This window comes from Sparus aurata, chromosome 2 (genome assembly GCF_900880675.1).
Source record: "Sparus aurata chromosome 2, fSpaAur1.1, whole genome shotgun sequence".
In the NCBI taxonomy this organism is placed as follows: Eukaryota; Metazoa; Chordata; class Actinopteri; order Spariformes; family Sparidae; genus Sparus; species Sparus aurata.
The window spans coordinates 32041509-32062008 of NC_044188.1; the positions used below are offsets into that span (position 1 = coordinate 32041509).

The 20500-nt window shown below is 41.3% G+C and overlaps 1 protein-coding gene across 2 annotated transcripts in view; it reads right to left on the bottom strand.

The window, feature by feature from the left end:
- tpst1 (tyrosylprotein sulfotransferase 1) overlaps positions 1-19813 on the bottom strand; it is a 47107-nt gene extending 27294 nt beyond the window's left edge. For both annotated transcript variants that reach the window (XM_030399597.1, XM_030399589.1), the window contains exons 1-2: positions 19583-19813; positions 1517-2552 (exon numbers count right to left, since the gene is read on the bottom strand). In XM_030399597.1, the coding sequence (XP_030255457.1) occupies positions 1517-2373 (857 nt within the window). In that variant the 5' untranslated portion in view covers positions 2374-2552; positions 19583-19813. The remainder of the gene's footprint in view (positions 1-1516; positions 2553-19582) is intronic.
- Positions 19814-20500: the final 687 nt, after the last annotated feature.

Below are 20500 nucleotides of genomic sequence, written 5' to 3' on the forward strand. Positions count from 1 at the left end.
CAGTGTTTCCTCAACAACTTCCAGAGGCCAACCTCCTAAATCACTGAAATCAAAACAACTCTGACATCAGGCAGGGCCATTAGAAAAACCTGTGCACAGTACAGTAGTGCAGATATAATCTCATGTGTTTTAAGTCACTAATGAGTAGGTTCCTTGCTGTGCACAGCAGTATGATGTTTAATTTCCAAATGAAATGTAATGATGGAAAATCTGCAGACTGTGAAAACATGGGAAGGATATATTTCAAGGCCAGAGGTGCCGTTTATTTTCAGGGCCCAGAGGAACTGAGATTAAATAGAAAGTGATACCTACAACTTGACAGACTGTTACCTGCATGTCATTTTTCTCCATGCTAATAGCCAATCCATATTTTCGGTGCCCTCCATACCAAGTAGTCTGAAGCAAAGTAGGCATGGGCATGTTTAAGCTTATTTCAACTGCACTAGGAGTTTAAAGTATGGAAGGCCCAGCCTTGCATGTGGAGCATGTGTGGCAGCAAATATTTATTTAACCACCATTACATCAGCGATGAGCTAGTTCATGAATCTCCAGCGGAAACATCTAGTACAAATGAAGCCTCAGTGTATTCTCAGCATCAACATTGGATATATTTGTTATCTTGGATAGAAAAAAGTTTCCTGACACTGCATTCCAAACGGGTTCAGTAACCAAATGTCAAGGAACCTCAGACACAAAAATAAGTGAAAATGAGTCACAGCATGACACAGTTCATGTATTCTAATTCAGTCTGTGATTCACTGTGAGTAAAGACATTAGGGTGCTGGATGTAAACGTAGTGGTTGACCCCTATTTTACAAGGTAGTGCACTCAACACTAATAAAACAAAAAATAAAGAAACAGAGGATAATGAAGCCATTTCAGCTTGGGGGAACTGCTTAACAAGAATTTTTTTCTTGAAAGGCATCATGATGGCCTATGCTGTAATTACTGTGAAACTAAAGAGTTCTGTCTGGACTTAACAACATGGGTAAGTCTATCCCACTGCTACAAACAAGACAGATCAAAGACACCGTGACAATAAGCAGAGTGGTGTTTAACTTTATGGCTAAATTACCACTATTATGGCACAAACAGTGAAACGTAAAGGTTTAACTAAACTTGAGTTGTCAGTCTACAGATTCCGTCTAATTAAACAGACACTGATAATTCTCTATCTTCCTTCTGAAGGTCCTCTGCGACGTTTTATTACCAGGGTTGTATTTCCTGTCCTCCTCCACTTCTCACAGACTTGTACTTGTTACTTTCGTTTGGGGTTGATTAGGTTTCAGCATGAGAAGCTTGTTAGAGTTGGGTAAAATTATCAGGGTAAGCCAATCAGAGGGAGTAGAGCGAGTTATAGCATTGCAATCAATAGGGAAAAAATACAGGTCCACTGGCAACCAAGCTGCAAATCAAATACTTTTCAAAGTATGAGCACAAAACAAGAGAACCGGCTTGGGGTTTGGTCTAGGGAAAGAAAGGAGGAAATGTTGTATGAAACGCCAGCATGACTTACTTGGAGAGGGACACTCCTCCAGCTTTCCCAATGAGCTCCTCATGGTGGAGGACGGCATCATTCCAAGGAATGTCGAGGAATTTCAGCAGTGTCCTCATCCATTTCTCAGGGTGAAGAACCAACTGTTCATAGTGCACAGGTAGACATTTGTCTGCTGCCTCCAGGCACTGAGTGTACATGGTCTCTATGGCCCGATTCCACTTAGTAAGACAGTCCCGGTAGCTGCCCAGGTCAAAGCCAGCGATGGTCACCTTCCGTGAGATCATGGAGTGCACTGAAGCCCGGCCATCACGAATCATGAGAACAAACTTGGCACGTGGAAAGATCTTGGCCAGGTAGGAAAGTGACTTCAGAGCAAAGGGGTCCTTGTTACAGAGAAAGTTGGCGGGCTCTCCATGTTTAACAATGATTTCCAGCAGGAAGGCCTGCATGGCGGCGTCCAGCACCTCATCTGTCACACCGGCCTCATCCAGCCGCATTTTCTCCCGGCCTGAGCGACTCCACATCTGCTTCATGGCTAAAATACGTGGGATGACGCGGGTTTCTTCTCCACAGCGCACCTCAGGATGGGCGTCCAGCATGGCTCGCATTAGCGTGGTTCCACTGCGAGGCACCCCACCAATGAAGATGAGTGGCATGTCTTTATTGTAAACAAAAGGCGTGCTGAGATTCTGGCCTGTCCTTAAGGTGGTCCTCATGCTGCCCCCTAGTGCTGACAGAGGCAGGATCCCACCTGGCTGGCTGCGTTCCTCAATACGATGGTGGCACTCCATGGCATGGCGGCCCAGGTAGAAGACCGTGACCGAACTGACGACCAGACAGGCCACCAGCAAGTTCTGTTTTAGCTTGCCAATCATGTTGCGAGCCACAGAGGGGAGAAGACGATATCACCACGGGGCAATTTACGGGAGGGGTCTGGGAATAGGGAACTGAAGGGTAAGAAAGGTTCCCACCCTTTACGGTTGTTTGCTGGGAACCGGGCATGGATCGAGCTCCCTTGTGCAAAGCAGGCGTCGAGTCCCCAGCTCCATGAGGCCTGCATTGTGGCACAAAACAGAGAAGGCATAATTAGTTCTGATACATCAGGACAACATTCCTCAAGAAAAAGTAGTAACATAACCTGATCAAAAGTAGCATGTCCCAGATTTAAAAAAATCATGTGACCAGGACAAATCTCCAGAGGAACAATTTGGCAGGAAGAGTGATCACCACATTCTCGTTATCTGACATGCCTTTTGAACTCAGGCCAACATTATTTTTACTTCTTTTATTGTGATTCAGAGAGAAGCCTTGAATCACAAAGTTGACAGAGAATGGCTTCAAACACAATTATGACAACAGAGCTGCCACCAGTAAAGCTTAATGAACTCTGTCTCACAGATGTTTTATGAGGAGTAAGGTAGAATTCATACCTACTGAAAGATAAATGAGTAAGACTCTCTGCTGACAAGAGACTTGAGAATGTAGGAAAAAAAACAATTTAACTAAAGAAAGCTGATGTAGCACATCATCTGTGACATTTAGCCTTCAGCCTCTAATTTTCACATGCTTGCCCACAAACTCATTCTGTAGACAGGGCAATGTGTACTTGCACAACAAAAACACACACACAGACACTTCCTGAACATAAATTCTGCACACCACAGTGGTAAAGTAAAAGCTGCAGGCCTGGTACAGCTTATTTGTTGGAGGGTTTTCTATGTGCTGGCCCAACAGCCACAGTCACCTTCCTGAACAAATGGCCTGGCTGGATGAGAAGGGGTGAAGAACAGAGCAAGCCTGGCCTGCTGGTTTCTTATTAGGTCAGCCTGACCTGGATCAAAATACTGGAATTTAGTGGTGGGTAGTGAGTCATCTACAACCTTATTACTTTTGACCTTTAGCAACCAGTGTGAGCTGCAGGAACACTGAGAGCTTATCTTCAACGATGAGACACTGACCCCAGTCCTCTCGTTTCCAGGAGATACTGTACCTCACTGTAACTCAAACTACAGTTAAATTGTTGAGAGATTCAATTGAAATATCAAAGCTGAAACACACAGAGGATGCCAAAGCACCTGGCCAAGTAATCAGTTGTCAAGTGATTTCCATGTACATGTATTTCTAATTGGAGGAAAGGAAAAACTTACAAATACACATATTTAAATTGAGTTGAGTATTGTTAAGAAAAAGCTGCAAACTTTCTTACTACACAGTTCAGAGTTCAGAGGCACAGCTATGATTTAAGCACAATCCTAATGTCAGCATGCTTACATGCTTTGAGTGGCGATGTTTAGCAAGTATATTGTAAACTGTGTTCACCAAATTAGGATAGTATATTTGCTAATTAGCACTAACACAATGAGTAATGTTTAGGCCAAAAGGAATGTTGTTAGTTTGGTCATAAACCATTGATCTGGGCAAATTAGCGTGGCTCTAGACAGTAAGTGATAATGTTTGTATCAAATTTGATGGCAATCCATCCATAAATTTTAAAGACATTTCAATTCAAAGCACTAATATCAAAGAAATCATCAAACTAATTAGGATTCATCCTCTGGGGATGTCACAGATGTCTGGTAGAAAACTTGAGGGACAATCCATCAGACAGTGTGTCCAAAGTGGTGGGCCAACCAACATTGCCTTTTCTCAACCCAAATTGCTATTGGCTTAAAACTCAACCAATACTTGTATCATTGTGACTGCAGTTAAATTATGTAAACATAACTCCAGTAGATTGAAATGCATTTCCCAAGTGTCACTATGCTGATCAACAGTCCTATCCTTTGCCAAACGGAGGTCATTTTGAGACTTTGAGTCTTTATGCATCACACATAAACTTACTGAACAGAAATTAAGCAAATATGTTTGAACAACACTAGGGCGTGTTTGTTAAGTTTCCTCCCTGTCAACTTTATCCAGGTGCTCCAGTTTCCTCTAATCCCAAAATATACCCTAACCCTTGAGGCCCTAGCAGCATGCATTCAAGTGCAAGCAAGTTCTGTTTAATAAAACTTGATAACTGTGGACCTGGGTACGCATGTAGGTACCTTATTTCCAACCCCATAGTTAATCATCAATTCACGTACCTATGCCCTGAATCTAGGGCTGGCTGTTAAATCACGAAGGGGGGCAGACCATGCAGCCCTGCATGAGTTTGACAGCACATTTTATCAAGATGCAATTTCTCAGGAGGCACATTCATTCATTTTTTTAAGTGAGTTTGTGCTGTGTCAGAGAAGTGAACATTTTCTAAGGTATATTTACATAAGGAAAAAAACAACTTTCCCAGAAGGAAGGAAAATTAGGTCCCTAGGAGTTAGTAGAAAGCTAGCTGAAAAGTTACATTTTAACTGTTGTTTACAATGGCAGGGCCTGCCATTTTGTTAACAGTGTATTTCTAGGCATTTGTATGTTTGCACTTTAACGCCAAAAGGGTAATTCAGTTCTATTTCTCAATTTACTTTCCGTTTACTCCTGTTCATATTATTGTTAAAATAAAAGCAATACTTGTTGTGAATATTGTTTTTTTTTTTCTTTTTTAAGAAGGAAAAAAAACAATTAAAATTGTAAATCGAGTTTCCTGTGAAAAATCAGGGATTTTATTTAAGAAGAAGAAGAATCTTTTGTCAAACATGAAACTTGTCCTCTGCATTTAACCCATCACTAGCTGCACATTCTGAGAATACACACACACACAAAGCTAGTAGCAGTGGGCTGCTATGTCAGCGCCCGGGGAGAACACATGGGGGGTTTAGTGCCTTGCTCAAGGGCACCTTGGCAGTAACCTAGGAAGTGGACTGGTAGCTGAAGAGGTGCCAGTCCACTTCCATATTGTGGTCTGTAGCTGGACTTGAACCGGCCACCCTCCAGTCCCCAAGCCAAGTTTCTACTGACTGAGCTACTGCCGACCCATTTTTAGGCCATATCGCTCGGCCCTACCTGAGTCACTAGCTCTTTTTAGATAGAAAAGGCGGGACATTTGCTCAAAGGTAAGGACCGGCCTGTCTTTCTAAAACAGAGGCGTAATATTCCTCCTTTGCCAAAAGCCGCCTCTGAGGTAGGCGTAAACATGTGACGTGACGTGAAGCTCCAAGTTGGGCTGTGAATGGTGACAAAGAATTTGTCTTCAAAACAAGAGCTTTACATTGCACCCCATTGGAGTTTAGAACTGTGTTCTTAACAGGGGGCTTTTAATTTGAAAGTAGCAACCGTTCTTAGCTTGCCGACACAACAACAAGCTAACACAACCAAACAGCTACAGAGACCGAGGAGACGCTAGCATCTCCTGGATCTCAGCGGCTGTCCAGTTGCTCATCTTAATGTCCGCGGATGAAATGATGGACTGACTGCTGTGATCAGCTGTTTCCTGGTTTTAAAACTCCCCGGCTGTGAGTCGCACAACAGTGCAGGTCATTGACACCTCCGCCCACCTCACGCAGAGGCCGGCACATTGCCGCCTCGTTTTTAGATAGCAGGCGAGGCGGAAATAAGTGTACCTTCCGAGGCGGAAAATCGGCGGACCAAAACAGACCCCCAATTTGCCGCCCTCTGTCTAAAACTGCGGACCGACCTGCCAAAAGGACGGGCAAATTGGCAGCTTTGTGCCCTGTCGAAAAACGGCTACTTATATGCATACTGATAATACAGACCCTGAATTTATCATTACAAGACAACATTGGCAGTTGTATCTCAATTATCATTATTAAACATCAGAAGGATAATCAGTGATTAATTTATAGAGCTCATTGAAACAGGGTTGAAATGATGTATGCATGTTTTTTTTGGAAAACGTCTTAACCACATAATCATAACAAGGAAATCCAGTCAATTTATTTTCTCTGCTGTCTGTTTACGCACGTTCCACATCATCATGAACCTGATGGTTAACAGGCTCTGTCAGCATTGTCCTGCCATGGCAGCATGTCACAGGCTGCTGTTCATCACAGCAGAGCAATTAATCCAGTGCAGCTGATTCCCCTTCATGGTATGAAGACTTGGATGCATGTTAGTTGGAGCAGAGCACAACAGAATGACGCAAGACACATGTTCTTTGTTTGAACTCATGAAGTTTTAATCATCAAATTTGTTCCTTCCCGGTATTCAATGTCCTGGGACTATGTGAAAGTCTGAAGATGCATGGAGAGCTTCACATTCGGCTATGTTTAGAAGTGCTTTTCAGAGTACAGCTTTGGCAAGCAGAAACTGCTGACAAAGGCAGCAATCAACAATTTCCATCTGAACCCACAAACAAAATTTGAAGAAAGGAGTATGATAAACAGAAGAAGAAGTCACTGCAGCTTCTTTCAAAGACTGCAGGTTTTGAGGGTTGATGTATCACAGAAATTCAAAAGGAGGATTTACCTGTTATCGTCAAAACCTATTGCATCCATCATTATCTTCATTATGACTTAGCAACATGGGAACCCCTTAATCTATATGATATTAGAGGGGATTGACCCACCCCTACAAGAAGACTTGCTGAATACTTGATGGGTAAAATTAGGGATGGGTCGATACCACTTTATGTCAGATACCGATATCAATCCGATAGAGCCTTTCCCCCTCTTAAACAACAAAGTTATAGATAATGCATCTGTATGGAAGCATGTGGATTGGTGTGAATCATGCTGGTGGAAAAACAGATGACAGTCTCACTCAAGCTGGCTTTAGCTAGTCACGTGACACATGCTGCTCCCTTTACAGCAGATCGCGCATAGTTTAAGCATCTATGGGAGCGTTGAGGGTAATAAATCTGATTAGATTATACATTTTCCTCTCTCAGATATCTGATCCAGTGATTTTGGCCAATATTGGACCAATACCTCTACTAAATATCAGATTGCCGCATCCCCTTGTTGAAATAGACTAAATTCAAAAGATACTGAATTGAGGATCAAATCCCAAAATACTGGTATTGAGCTATGTCATCTTAAGAACCTTATCCTAGAAATTAGACTTGGTATCAGAAAAAAAGACTTTGTCCTAGAGTAAAAAATCAGCCATTATCTACTCACCACAACAATGGAACATCAGGTGAAGTCTTTCAAACATGATCCAAAAAGGTTTCAAGAGGGTAAAAAAAACAGTAAAACAATGCTGTAGCATTCTCCTAAACAACTGAAGTAGATGGGGACTTGCTCTGGAAACCACAAGATTCCAAACTGATTCAAAAATATGTTATTTACACCCTTTTTTACGATTCTTCAATGTAGCTGCTAAGCTAAAAGTGTTAGCGCTAGGGCTGGGACGACGTAATCGACGACATAAATTCGTCAACATGAATAATTTGCGTCGAAGCGTCATCCCAAACAGGAAGTGGTAGTACCTGCGGAGGCTGAGAATAGCCCCTCTCACACAGAGACGCTGCATTAACGCCGCAGCGGCGGTTCCTCAATTCTCCGCCGTCGGTCATTCACACAGTGCGAAGCACCGCTGGAATAAAGACGAACCACCATGTAATTCACACAGAAAGCTGCGCTGCCGCTCCTAAAGAGACGTGACGTCATGATGATGACGTCGGGGTGTTTCCTAGGTGTCCCCCCTGTCAATCTAAAGCTGCGGACCATTTATAATGTGTAGTGATTGAGAACCCGGCCCCCTAAACATCCTGGAAGGTGAAAGAGTTACATTTTTTGCGCTAAATGAAATTATTACATAATCGCCATCTGTAAACAGGTCGCTGCGTGACTCTGTCACGCAGCGGGGATGGAGGCTGTTTTCTGGGGGAAAGTTCACTGAAATCTCAGTCGGGAGGGCTGACCATCGCAGTGATTTCTATCAACACAACCACTTGAGTGAGTTAAAGGTTTTTGCCGGTGACAGACGCTGTTTTTTGGGCAGAAATGTGATGAAGAGTTGGTAGGACAGGCGGGAGGACAGACGCTGCTCCGCCTACAACTGCTGTATTTTTTTCCTCATATAAGTTACCAACGACAGTTACAGTTACTACGTTACTTTTGTTTGGTCATGTAACGTTAAATTAATCGTTAGATTAGTCGACTAATCGAAAAAATAATCGCTAGATTAATCGTTTGAAAAATAATCGTTTGGGACAGCTCTAGTTAGCGCGTACCCCATTTGATGAGGGTGCATGAGCCTGATGTTTTTATGTTGTTTTTCTTACATTTGCCAGCTGCTCCAGAAATGTTTTTTGGACTACAAAACCTCATTCAACCTTTCAACAGTATGGGGGAGAGCATTATGACTGAATTTTCATATTTTTGTGAACGTTTAAGTCTAAAGTTTTGCACACAATCAGAAAAGCACAGTATAGAATATCCATATTTAGATTTGTTTTTTTATGCCCAAGAGTCAAACCTGCTCAATTTTAAAGGTGCAAAGTGCATCTCCTAGGGAAACAGGCCATGTAATCTTGTGTGAGAATGTTCCTAAGAATTGCTTGGTGTATAGAATGTAACTGTTTTGGAGAGCGAACTATACTGTATTAGAATCTGTTTAACCAGGCTGGCCCAGGGTAGGCCAATGCATCACTCTACCATCTGTTTCCCCTCTGACACCATGTTGCCAACTTCTTCTCAGTGGGTTACTCATGCCTAATGAGCCAAGTGGCTGTTGTTGCTTTTAAGCAAACATCCTCGACTGTTAACTGGTTATACAAGTGAGGAGCATTTCACAACAAAACATTACAGCTAATTCCTTGCATTAGCCTCCCTCTGAGAGGGAGCTCATGCAAGACTAAGCTGCAGATAAATGTTTCAAGTATTCCCCCTGCACTGTGACTTAGGAATGTAGAAAATGTGTAAATACTGTACAAACGTCTTTACGGTGCAGCATCTGACAATGTTTATTTCTTTCTTTTCCTGTCATCTGACTTTGCCTTTCTTCCAGCCCACCCACGCAATCTCACATCTCTGTGTCTTCTCCTTGGTGATTCAGTGTTACGGGGGGGGGGGGGAGTCACAAAGCATGCCAGACTGCCAACACCTTGAGTTTATTAGTGGGAGTACAACAGGGGCCTGCTGTTTCCCCAAGGCTGCTGCAACTGGCCTTAAAGGGAAAGTCCAACTTCTGATTCACACTTTGCAGTAAGATATGATCAATTTGTGAGGTTGCGTGTACTTCAGATCTGTCTCACTGAGATTTAAGGTCATGATTTTCAAAGAAAACCTTTCCAAAACAAGGCAACTGCACGGAAATTACACAGTATGCTAATTAACTGATACAATATATGATCATCTATAATAGTGAACAGAACAGATAGTTTTGCAGGAAATGAAAGAAGTCGGTCAGAGAAAGTATGTGTGAAAGAAAGAGGTGGTGAGAAGGTGAGAAACACAGCAACGGATGTGTCAACAGTATCATCAGTCAAATAACGGTAAAACAATCTATATTGCACTCTTCTGTTTGAATGAGAGTAGCAAGATGATGAAAGATTTTGTGAGCCTCTAATTACACGTTCACATGAAGTACTTCTCAGTTCAATGATTACTGTGAAAATGTATATTGTCAATTAGCTCAAATGTTAGAATTAAGGAAAAATTTCCATTGATTTCTAATTGTACGACATAGGTTGGCATAATTACATTTAGATTCATGCTGGACCAACAGTACAGTACTGTTACAGCAGAACAGACTGTAATACAAATGTTTAATATCAGTTATATTAGTTTCCACTAAAAGAGTCAAAACATGTTTGATATAACCATGATTACAGTATGACTTTTTCCTATCTCAACTATATAACATGCATTTCACCACCATGAAAATCATTCATCAAGGTAAAAACAGCATCTGGAGTGTATTGGGATTAGGCCTTGATGTAACACCAACAGAATTAAATAGTAAAGCCTCCATTTTGTATTAGTTTCAAAAAATTCTACATGGACAAATCCTGTGATGCAGCAAAAATAGCCCAATCTATACTGACATTAGCAGTTCAGCTAACTCAGCTCGGCCTGGTGTGGCCTTTACTCTAGAACAGTGCATTCAAAAAACATGTTGACAGCATTTCTGACTACGAGGTGATTTAAACTGTCTTAACACAAGAATCCAGACAAAAACTTTGTCTGAAGAAAGGAATGTGACAGGGGACCAAATTTCAAATTTCGCTTCTCAACAATTACTTGGCAAACAGATAATTTATAATTCTTGAAGAAGAATCCATTCCTGGTTCCAAGCCCAACTGAAATGTTAGATAGATGTTCTGTTCTTTGTCTCAATTGCTGCTAGGCATCACATTCAGTGCGTTTACATGACACTCAAGAAAACCGAATTACTGTGTTAGTCTGACTATGATGGGATTTCTAAGATGCACACCATAGTCTGACTAAAATCGGACTGGATCGGCTTTCTCATAGTCGAATTAAAGCACCCAGATTATTCGATTGATAGTCGCATTACTCCTGCATGTATACGTTCCAGCGGATTGGATCGGATTTTGCGTTCTGTGCAGGCAGGAGATTTTTCCCCGGGGCCGTGAGCCGGAGGTAGACAGATGGCGGCGGCATCTTTCCTCCGAAATCTTCGCAACAAAGAGCGCCATTGTGCATCTAGTTTGTGTAATTATCATGTACACCATATACGAAGTGTACAAAGATGTAGCTTCGTCTCGCTCTTCGTACGCCATCTTTCTTGAATGCCGAGGCAGCTGGTGACGTAAAGAGGTCAGCCGGAGGTGGCCACCGAGCGTACCGGGGTATGTCATGCTTCGGCCAATAATCCGATTTTCTCACCGGCATGTATACTCGGATAATTGCAGTTGTCTGATTGAGTAGCATAGTCGAACTATGGCTGTAATCTGACTAAGCTGTGCATGTAAACGCACTGATTGTCAATGTGAGGGTAGATCGAAGTATAAAGAAAAGGATAGCCCCCATGAAAATAGGCTGGGATCAGAAATGTATTGGACACTGCAAGTGGCTATTTTATCAGGGTTATTTCCTGTATGTTTTAAAAATGTTTGCCTAGCATCATTGATATACCTTCCAAAATCAAGAATGGACAAAATGTAGAAAGGCCTTAAGCTTTAAGCTGTAGTGCACTCAGAGGTAAAGTGTTATGAATGCCTGACTGATAACAAACTGCGGTTGAGATTCACAGCAGTGTCATGTTACACCTTACACCGAGGCTGAAATGTGTTTGTGTTAAATTAATTGAGGCTCTTCTCTCCTGTTACTGACATTGTATCCTTCTCACAGGATATTTTTCCCATTGATCTGTTAGGGGAAGCAGTGGAGGCTGAGGTTGCTCTCCATGGAGCAACGGTGAAACCAAACCACATCAACACTTAATAATGATCGCAACTTTGCACCTCATGAAGTCCTGGTGAGACAGGTCTGTGATACTGAGCAAGAAAAGAAAATAACAGGAAACCAGGGTTAACATTGATTTGACTCACATCTCAATCGTTTCCGCTTTAACACTAATTGCGTGATAAAAATGCCAGCCAGCTTAAAAGGTTTCACCAATTAAATGGTCCAATGATTGTTGGATGAAAGATCATTCCATTTGTCATGTGCAGGGGAATATCAGATGCTGGAAGCAACTTATCAAACACTGTCAGGATCTCAACATTCAGTTTTTTGCCTCTGTCTAGTCTCATACAGATACAAACCGAAACAAAAAAAAATCTCAAACTTAAACCTCCACGTTCACATTTATATTAGCTCATAATAGTATATCTATACAAACATATTTTTAGTATTTTATAAAATGCATAGGTATAACCGAATTCTACATTAGGGCTGAAATAGTTTAATGTAATAGACTCTGACATTTCCCTTATTGCAACAAGTTTGGTGCATTTTTATTGCTGTTTTATTTTATTGTTTGTGTGATTCGTCTTTGTTCATGAGGTGATATTTCAAAAGTGATGCTTGAGTGATGATTCAGTTCAAAATGACATAAAACACAGAAAACTCTCTTTCTCATTGGAGAAGCTGAAACCAGAGAAGGATTCTCATTTTTCACTAGCTTCCTTGAAAAATGGCTATAACAATTAAATAGCTATATGTTGCATCAGCCTTTGCATCAGTGACATAATCCACATTTCCACCAAGCAGTCCAGTTCAGTCCATCACAAATAAGAACTTTTCATTCCGCATTTATATTGGCAGAAATGATGGATGGTACCAAGACAGCAACCCAATTACAGTCTATTTTTTCTATTTTTTTTTCCATTCCAGTCTGTTTAGGTTCCAAGAGAGCTGACCCTTTACTAAAAGGTGAGGTTAAAACACTGCAGATCAGTGATTAGTCAGAGAGATTCAGAAACAAAACTAATCTCTAAAAAAAACGTTCCCGTTTTTGTTTTGTTTTAGAAAAAGAAAAAAAACATGTGGAAGAATAGAACACAAAATATTTGCTGTCCTCTATTGTGATTTCGAGCAGAGTAGTAAGCTGTCAATTTGACAGTAAATGTTCAGTGTAGATACAGCTTGTCAGTTAATAAATGCTGCTGGTTTTCAAGACCAAGACAAGTCTTGACTGGTGGTTCCCCAACTGCTGGAAAAGTGAAGGTTAGCCCTGATGCCCAGCTAACAACCCCACCAACAATTAGGAGTACTGTCTGTGCTGGAAATGCTAAACAGATCTATTTAGGGTTAGGTATAGGTTTCAAGGATACTATACCAATAAGTGTTGATAGAAATGAAGCTTTAATGACCCCACTTTCACCTAGGAATGGATGGAGATTGGAATTTGGAGTGGTTTTAGTGCCGTTGTCCCAGTTCATAACTAAACACATTAGATTGGAAGAAAACTTCTATTCGTGATCTTTAAATCACCATCACAGGAAAATTCAGATTAAAGTAAAAGTAGCTTCCATCTAAAACATCAACTTTAGCACTAACTTTTGAATCATACAGAAGACACCACAGTGACCATGCCTGTGCGGCCCTGGTCTCCAACTGTCATTGTCTTACTGACAAATGACCTAGACTTTATTAAGTTTCCAATCAGATCTGTGATCTGACACATTCCTGCGGGATCCATCAGCAGAACTGTGACCATTACTCTGTCCACAACCTCTGCCCCTCAGGCTTGGTCATAAATCACATGCTATGAACAAACCCAATCAACCTCCAGCTAGACTCTATGTCAGGGAGAAGAGATATCTCTCTCCAGGCCATACAGACTCATTCCAGTCAGAGTGAAGTTATGAAGCAGCATGTGCAAACTAATCCAATCTTGTATCTGCTGTATCTGCTTCCAATACATGGCTACTGGTCCTCTGCATCTGGACCACTATCTGCAGGGATTACAGGGAAAATAAATTAGGGATGGGCGCAACCACAGTCAGCCCCTCCCCCATTATGTGCGCAAACCTTGAGCCAACCTTTGGTTCCCGGGAGATTTCATCTGCTTACACACCTGTCATACTGTTTATGACCTGCAGGGAGCTGGTCTGTGTGCGCAGAGTAGATGGCGTGTAATTAAAGCTGAAGCAATATGACATTTCTTCTTGAGACAGGAAAAACCCAGAGTCATCTCCTTAAATGTGTGTTTAATCCTTGTGTCTGTTGCAATGGAAACATTCTAGTCCAATGTCAACTGTATTGTATTAAACTCAAAATCTGGACCAAATTAATAAGGTGTTATGCCTGTCACCCTTTTTCCACAAAAATGCCCAAACAGAGGCCCATGAAACCACATAAATATGGGAAGTCTCCATGATTGAATATCACAGGGAGTGGTTGTCTTATTGAGACTTGCTAACAGCTTTAGATTACCTTGCTCAGACACATCAGGAAGTTACACAAACTTCCTTGCTAAATGTTATTATATAGCAAAAATGGGTGATCATGACTTATACTGCATCACAGGCTGTCCCATTATAAATTAAGCAGTGGGATTCTGAGCTTCGTTTTTGCAAATGCTGGCCTTTCAACTATTAGCTGCATAGTTTCAATCCTGCCTCTGACAAGATCCTCTCAGTTGTGCCAGGGTGATTATGCAAAACCAGCACATGAACGACTGAATGTCTCAGGGGGCAGCAGAAACAGGCTGCTGACGTTAGGCTTTCAAACTTGCAAAAGACAACTGCACACAAACCTAAAAAGCACAAACCAACATAGAGGGACATCCCAGTAGCTCAGTTGGTAGAGCATGGGCCCCATGTACACAGGCTGTGTCAATTCTGAATTATGGCCCTTTACTGTACGTCAGCCCCTAGCTGAAACTAGCTGAAACCTACAAAGTCTTCCCACTATGAATTAGAATATCACAGCATCATGTATGAAAAACATCAATAATTCGTCACTCTCTATATACTAATAAAAAGAAACAGCAAGAATTGGGTTGGGGAAAAAGTTAAATGAAGGAATTCTTGTTTATGAAGGTGCACATGAAGGCTTCTGTTGATCTACACAGTAGGGTGCTGTAGGTAACTGTAGGTCACAGAGGCCCAGGGATCGGCTGACGCACACACCTCCCAAAACTCAATAATGCACTGTGGGGCCCAGAAAAACAAGTTGACTAGTTGATCTTACTTCCTGTCAGAAGACATGTTTGAAACTGGAATTGAACATGTTGATGTTATACTTCAAATCCATGCAAGTATAGAGGGGAACTGATACGAGAACATCTCTCAATGAAAACTGGGCACATGTGTAGGTGGAGAAGCATGGTCCATTATTCAGGTTTGCCACCAGCTGTGGATATTTGTGGTGGTTGACCTTTGAGTATCAAAATTGCAAAGAATCCACAAACTAGCTAATGATTTTACACCTGAATTTACCATTCAAAAAAGGCAAACCTTTTCTATCTGCAACATTTTACAGTGTAAAAAGGATGCAGCTAGACTTTACAATTATCAGACAAATAATAAGAATGACTACAGATTTTAATCAGCCAGAACATTCTAAAAGACATGGTTTTCAAATCTTTTGTGCATAAGGCACATCAAAGGGCGAGCCAAAATCTAAACGCACATCTGTATTGATATCTGTGCCTCTATAACACATTATCTAATCACTCTGTACACATTCATTGTTGGTTACCTAGAAGGTTTAAAAGATTTTTCAGGGAACAGAATTGGCTGGAAAGGACTGATATAGTAAATGAAGAACTTGTTAACTACTTTCTGTATAGTTGTATATTGCATTTGTAATGTATGATTTCAACAATCAAATCCAATGGTATACCTGGACATGCCTCATGGTACACCATTTGGGAAACACGGTTCTCAAGTCACAATCGCAACATTAAAACATCATCAACACCTCTTACGTCTCTGCGTCCACACAACGATAGACCCAAATGCTTTCAAGCTTTTACTATTACCAAGGTAATCAATGTCCAAATTCATATTTAAAGGAAGGAGACATAGCGTTGGCTCTACCCAAAAGGACTGAGCAGGAAATGGAGCTCCTTAATGACACTGAAAGAGTCAGGGGGGTTGGTTGCTTATCTGCCCGCATGTACAAATGCTTTCCCACAAGAATTAGTTGTGACGATTCAAGCCCAACACTCCACACTCAAAGCTGCTCAACCGTCATTAGCTCGTCAAGTTGACTTTTGAGAGTTTGGACGCATGGACAGTGGCTAATGTCTTTCCTCTTGGCCTCGTTTCTCATTAGTCTCATAATTACCAGACTAGTGAGGTGTATAGGTAAATAATGACCAAAAATTTGATAGCTCATGTGGTCTGAAAAGTCACCAGATCTAAACTGAACTGAATACCTACAGGAGATTCTTGATCAGCACACTCCCACTTCCACCACCATCATCAATACACCAAATGACGCAATATCTGTTAGAAGAATGCAGTTCATCTCTTCTGAAGAGTTCCATAAAAGAGCAGTGAAGATGTTTCACCTTACTAAGAGGCTGTATGTTGGTTTGTAATTTGTCATCCATTTGTTCAATATTCAATACTGATGGCAGAACAGTGAATGTGACAGCCCAGTACACTGAAGCATTTCTGCTCCATTTCTTTTTGACCTTACAAGGTTGCAACCATCCTGTTTCCTCTATCATAAACTTGGTAAACAGGGACAAGGACTCACATCAGATCACATCTTACTAGAGTACACATGCAGTTCAAGCTGGAAGTAGTCATGCATCAAACCAAAGCAGTCCTGCCTGCATGTATCTGAATATGCTAGTGGCTTCAAGCATTTAGCACTATCAATTTCAATTTCAATATCCCCTGTAAAAGCAATACAGCACTCAGGTAAATCAACTTCACCTTCCCAGGGCAGCTAACAAAGCTGCAGATGGTGCGAGCACAATGCAGGGGTTATAAACAGTGAATGACACATCACTAATCAGTAAAGTGACTGACTGAGAAACACGGGGGAGTAAATCTGCCAGTGACAAGACTGTGTGTGTGTGTGTGTGTGTGTGTGTGTTGTGTGTTGTGTGTGTGTGTGTGTGTGTGTGAGGGGAAAAAACTAGTATGAATAAAATTTGTAAGGCAGTGAGGAACAATCTTGGCTGTCAGTGTAGGAGTGTTGCTCTGGAGACTGTCTTTATTATGTTTTTTCCAGTACACATAGTTTACATGTTTTAGCCTACAGTATTTCCAAGAAATCCAATATAATTCGATGCCGATTATCTTGAAATCATGCAAAATCGTGTTTTTCCAGTGGTCCAGGGAGGCATAGATTAGATCATATTAACATGCTGATCAACTTTCTGGGACATGAAACTGGTTTGAGATAGGTAATCAGTCACACTGAACATTATTTGTTTGTGTTAGTGTCAAAGATGTTATCATTGTGTAGTAACACAGTAGAAAAAGACAACTGTTTTACATAAGGGTGCTACATTACAGAGCTCGACCGATATCAGCTGATATTGGCCTATCACGAATATCTCAGTAACGCTGTTTATCTTGTCAGCTACGCGCCGCTATTGAAACTTATCTTTTAGAGATCTTAATGCAAAAAGGTATCTTTGGATTATTCATAATTATCTAATCCCCAGTGTTGTTCATGTGTTTCAATTTGTTACTTCACCTTTCATAGGAGATTAGCCTCCTTAACATGACATATGCCATGAGATAACATAACTGCATTAAAAGAAAATGACATGATTACAATACTGATGATCTATTAACCTTTACGCAGTTTATAAAAGTAATGTAAAACAATTGCTGGCGACAGGCTCACAGACTCGAATTCGAAGACACCTTAAATATTCTGCTTTTATTACATGGTTTATACTACATCTACACTGCAAGACACACAATGATTGGTCGATTAATTTTACACTGTGATACAGCAAATCACTGGGAAAACCAGACCAGCCATTTCTTCTTCTTCCCCATTAATGTCGATTATACAGTAATGCTGCTATCACAGTGCGCAAAAATGGCAAACACTATGAAAGCAGTAAAGAACCATGTCACATCAGCTGTAAACTTTGTAGCCACAGGCAGCTGCATCGGCATAATTGAAGGCTCTGTCCTCACTCACAATCAGTCAACAAATGCGATCCATCAATCAAGTGTTTCACAGAGAAAACAAGCAGGTCAGGAGATCTGATGTCTCCGGCCACCAGCACTACTATTCTGAGATGTTTGATGAATGTGTGCCCACATATCAGTAAGTCGTTGAGCAGCACACACTCTTTGGAGGAACTTCATAAATATGGGCACTGCTCTGCAGTAGAAACCCTGGCTGGGCTCAGCGGTCAGCCAGCTGCTTGACTGAATGTAATAATTGTGATGCAGCAGTGGGTGTTCTATTCAGACAAGGAAATGAGAGTATAAGTGAGCTTGAGTCCAACGGATCCAGCTCTGCAGCTGTGGAGGCCGACCCACTGAGAGGAGCCAGCACTGTGAAATATCGCAAATTCAACTGGACTCAAGTCTTTTTCCTCTCAGACCACCTGCAAACAGCAGAAGCTGTTTTTGTCCATTTGAGGCCTGCAGGCTTCAATTGTACGTTTTTATTTTTCTTAATCCACTAAATATCTTTCTGACACATGTATTTTGTACATTTTCTTTCCAGTCTGACATCTTCAGTAGTATGAATATAAAACATCAGTGGTGATGATCATTTCACTCAGCAGCCTGGGACACAGCAGTGGTAAACAACACTACTGTCTGAATACTATGGAAAGTTTGATGTAAATATTTAGTTTTTGCACCAACTTGGAATCAAATCTCTGTAGTGCACAACAGAAGACAGTGCAATATTTGTTATGCATCTGAGAAAATCTGGCATAGAAAATAACTATGTTTTGGAAGTGTGGAACATCACCACTATATTCTCATCTTACTTGACGGTGCAGGCTGCTCTGCATGAGCTCAATCAATGTGATTAAGTAAGGCAAGACAGTTTTTCCAACCCTTGCTGCACTCAAAGGCCAAAACACTTAACATATGCAACCCCAACGCATTCCATTATCTATTATTGTTTTAAGCAACCTCAAACCAAACTCTATTAAAAAATACTGTTAATAAGTGATGTCGTCGAAGGAGTATAGTTCATACTAAGTCAATTTAAGGTTCCGTCAGTATTGTGGTCTCCTGCTTAATTCGGCATACGTACCTACAACAACATGTCAACGTATGTACATCTAATACGAACTTTACATTTCGTTCAGAGTGCCCTCTACCGCACCCAGCACTGCCTATTTTGGATAGAAAAAGCAGCAAGAATAGCACCGAGGACATGTTTTAAGTTGAATAGAATTGAAAGACGTTCTGCCTGGTGGCCCAGTCGTATGCCGAGTTAAAGAGTTGCCTCCTCAGATTCTTAAAATGTCTTCGGAGATCTTCACGGTGTGTAATCTTCTGTGTTGGTTTATAATCAAGCAGATTTGTGCTACAGTTCAGCGCGACGTTCCCCTGAGGGCGGCACATAACGGCGCTATCTGTCAACATACATCCCCGGCTAAATGTGTTTATTTGACATGGGCTCAATTCGTATGTGATTATATCAGCAGAAATCATTTTGTAGTCTTGATAGCTAACATGCCCAACACTGGCAATTATGTAACCGCACTGAAGGGAAAGAGTAGCTATGTTAAGGCTAAGAAAATGACGTATTACGGTTATTCAGAAGCCCCTGCCAAAAATGTGCGTTTAATTGTCGCAGCTCCTGGGCTAAAAGGAAGGAGAGGAGAGTAGAGGAGAGGGACATTACCACACCAGCACCGCGTCAGAAAACCTACCTAATGCTGCGGATACGGCGCAGCAGACTCGGGGTCGTCGGTCAGAGAACCTCCAATGAATCCAGCGCCAATGTCCGGACAGTCGTGCCGGTCTCCGAAGTCACTTTCCGGGCATTTTCTGCGGACATAGACCGTGTCTGTCGCACGGTGTCCAGTCTTGTTGCGCTGGTAGACTGGAGGTGAGATCAAGCAGACTGCTACAACTGGACTGCTCTACTGGTGTTGAAAGACGAGCTGTGATTAGTCTATAATTTAGAGGGGGGTTGTGTGTCAGAGCCGCTGATTGGTTAATGCGGCGTAGGGCGGAACTACTGTAGATTTAAAAGCGCAGAACATTTATAGAGACTTATTTCAGACTGGGCAGTATTGAATTGAACTCAAAAGGTCCGCTGTGTAGTGTGGGGGGTACATTTTAATCGAAGAGACCGAGAGAAAAATGGAAGAAAAACATCAGTTATGATTGACTCATGACTGGAAAAGCAGAAGAAACAAACTTTCCTCAAAGGGCAACACAATTTCACTGTTATACTTTTTATTTGCAGGGGCCCTTCTAAGTAGCCACCTCCGTAGCTTCAAACAGACCTAATTCCCGTCTGATGACAGCTTGCTTATAATGGAAATATATCTAATAAAGATGTTGGTCTTATTTTTGTATTTCTATTGTAAATATGAACTTTCACTTCAAATGTATATTCCAAATCTACATAGTGCACCTTTAATCAATCACTTTTGTATATGTTAATTTTATTTTTTAAATACACCAGGAATTATCCAAATGTAAAACAAAGTAGCCATCAGTTTCCTGCATCTACAACTATCTGACTCCAAGAAAATATACTGTTTTTTAGAAAAGTGTCCGGTGTCACATGATATTATTGCTTGCTTTAACCCGTAAAGATGTTTCCACACTGTGTCCTT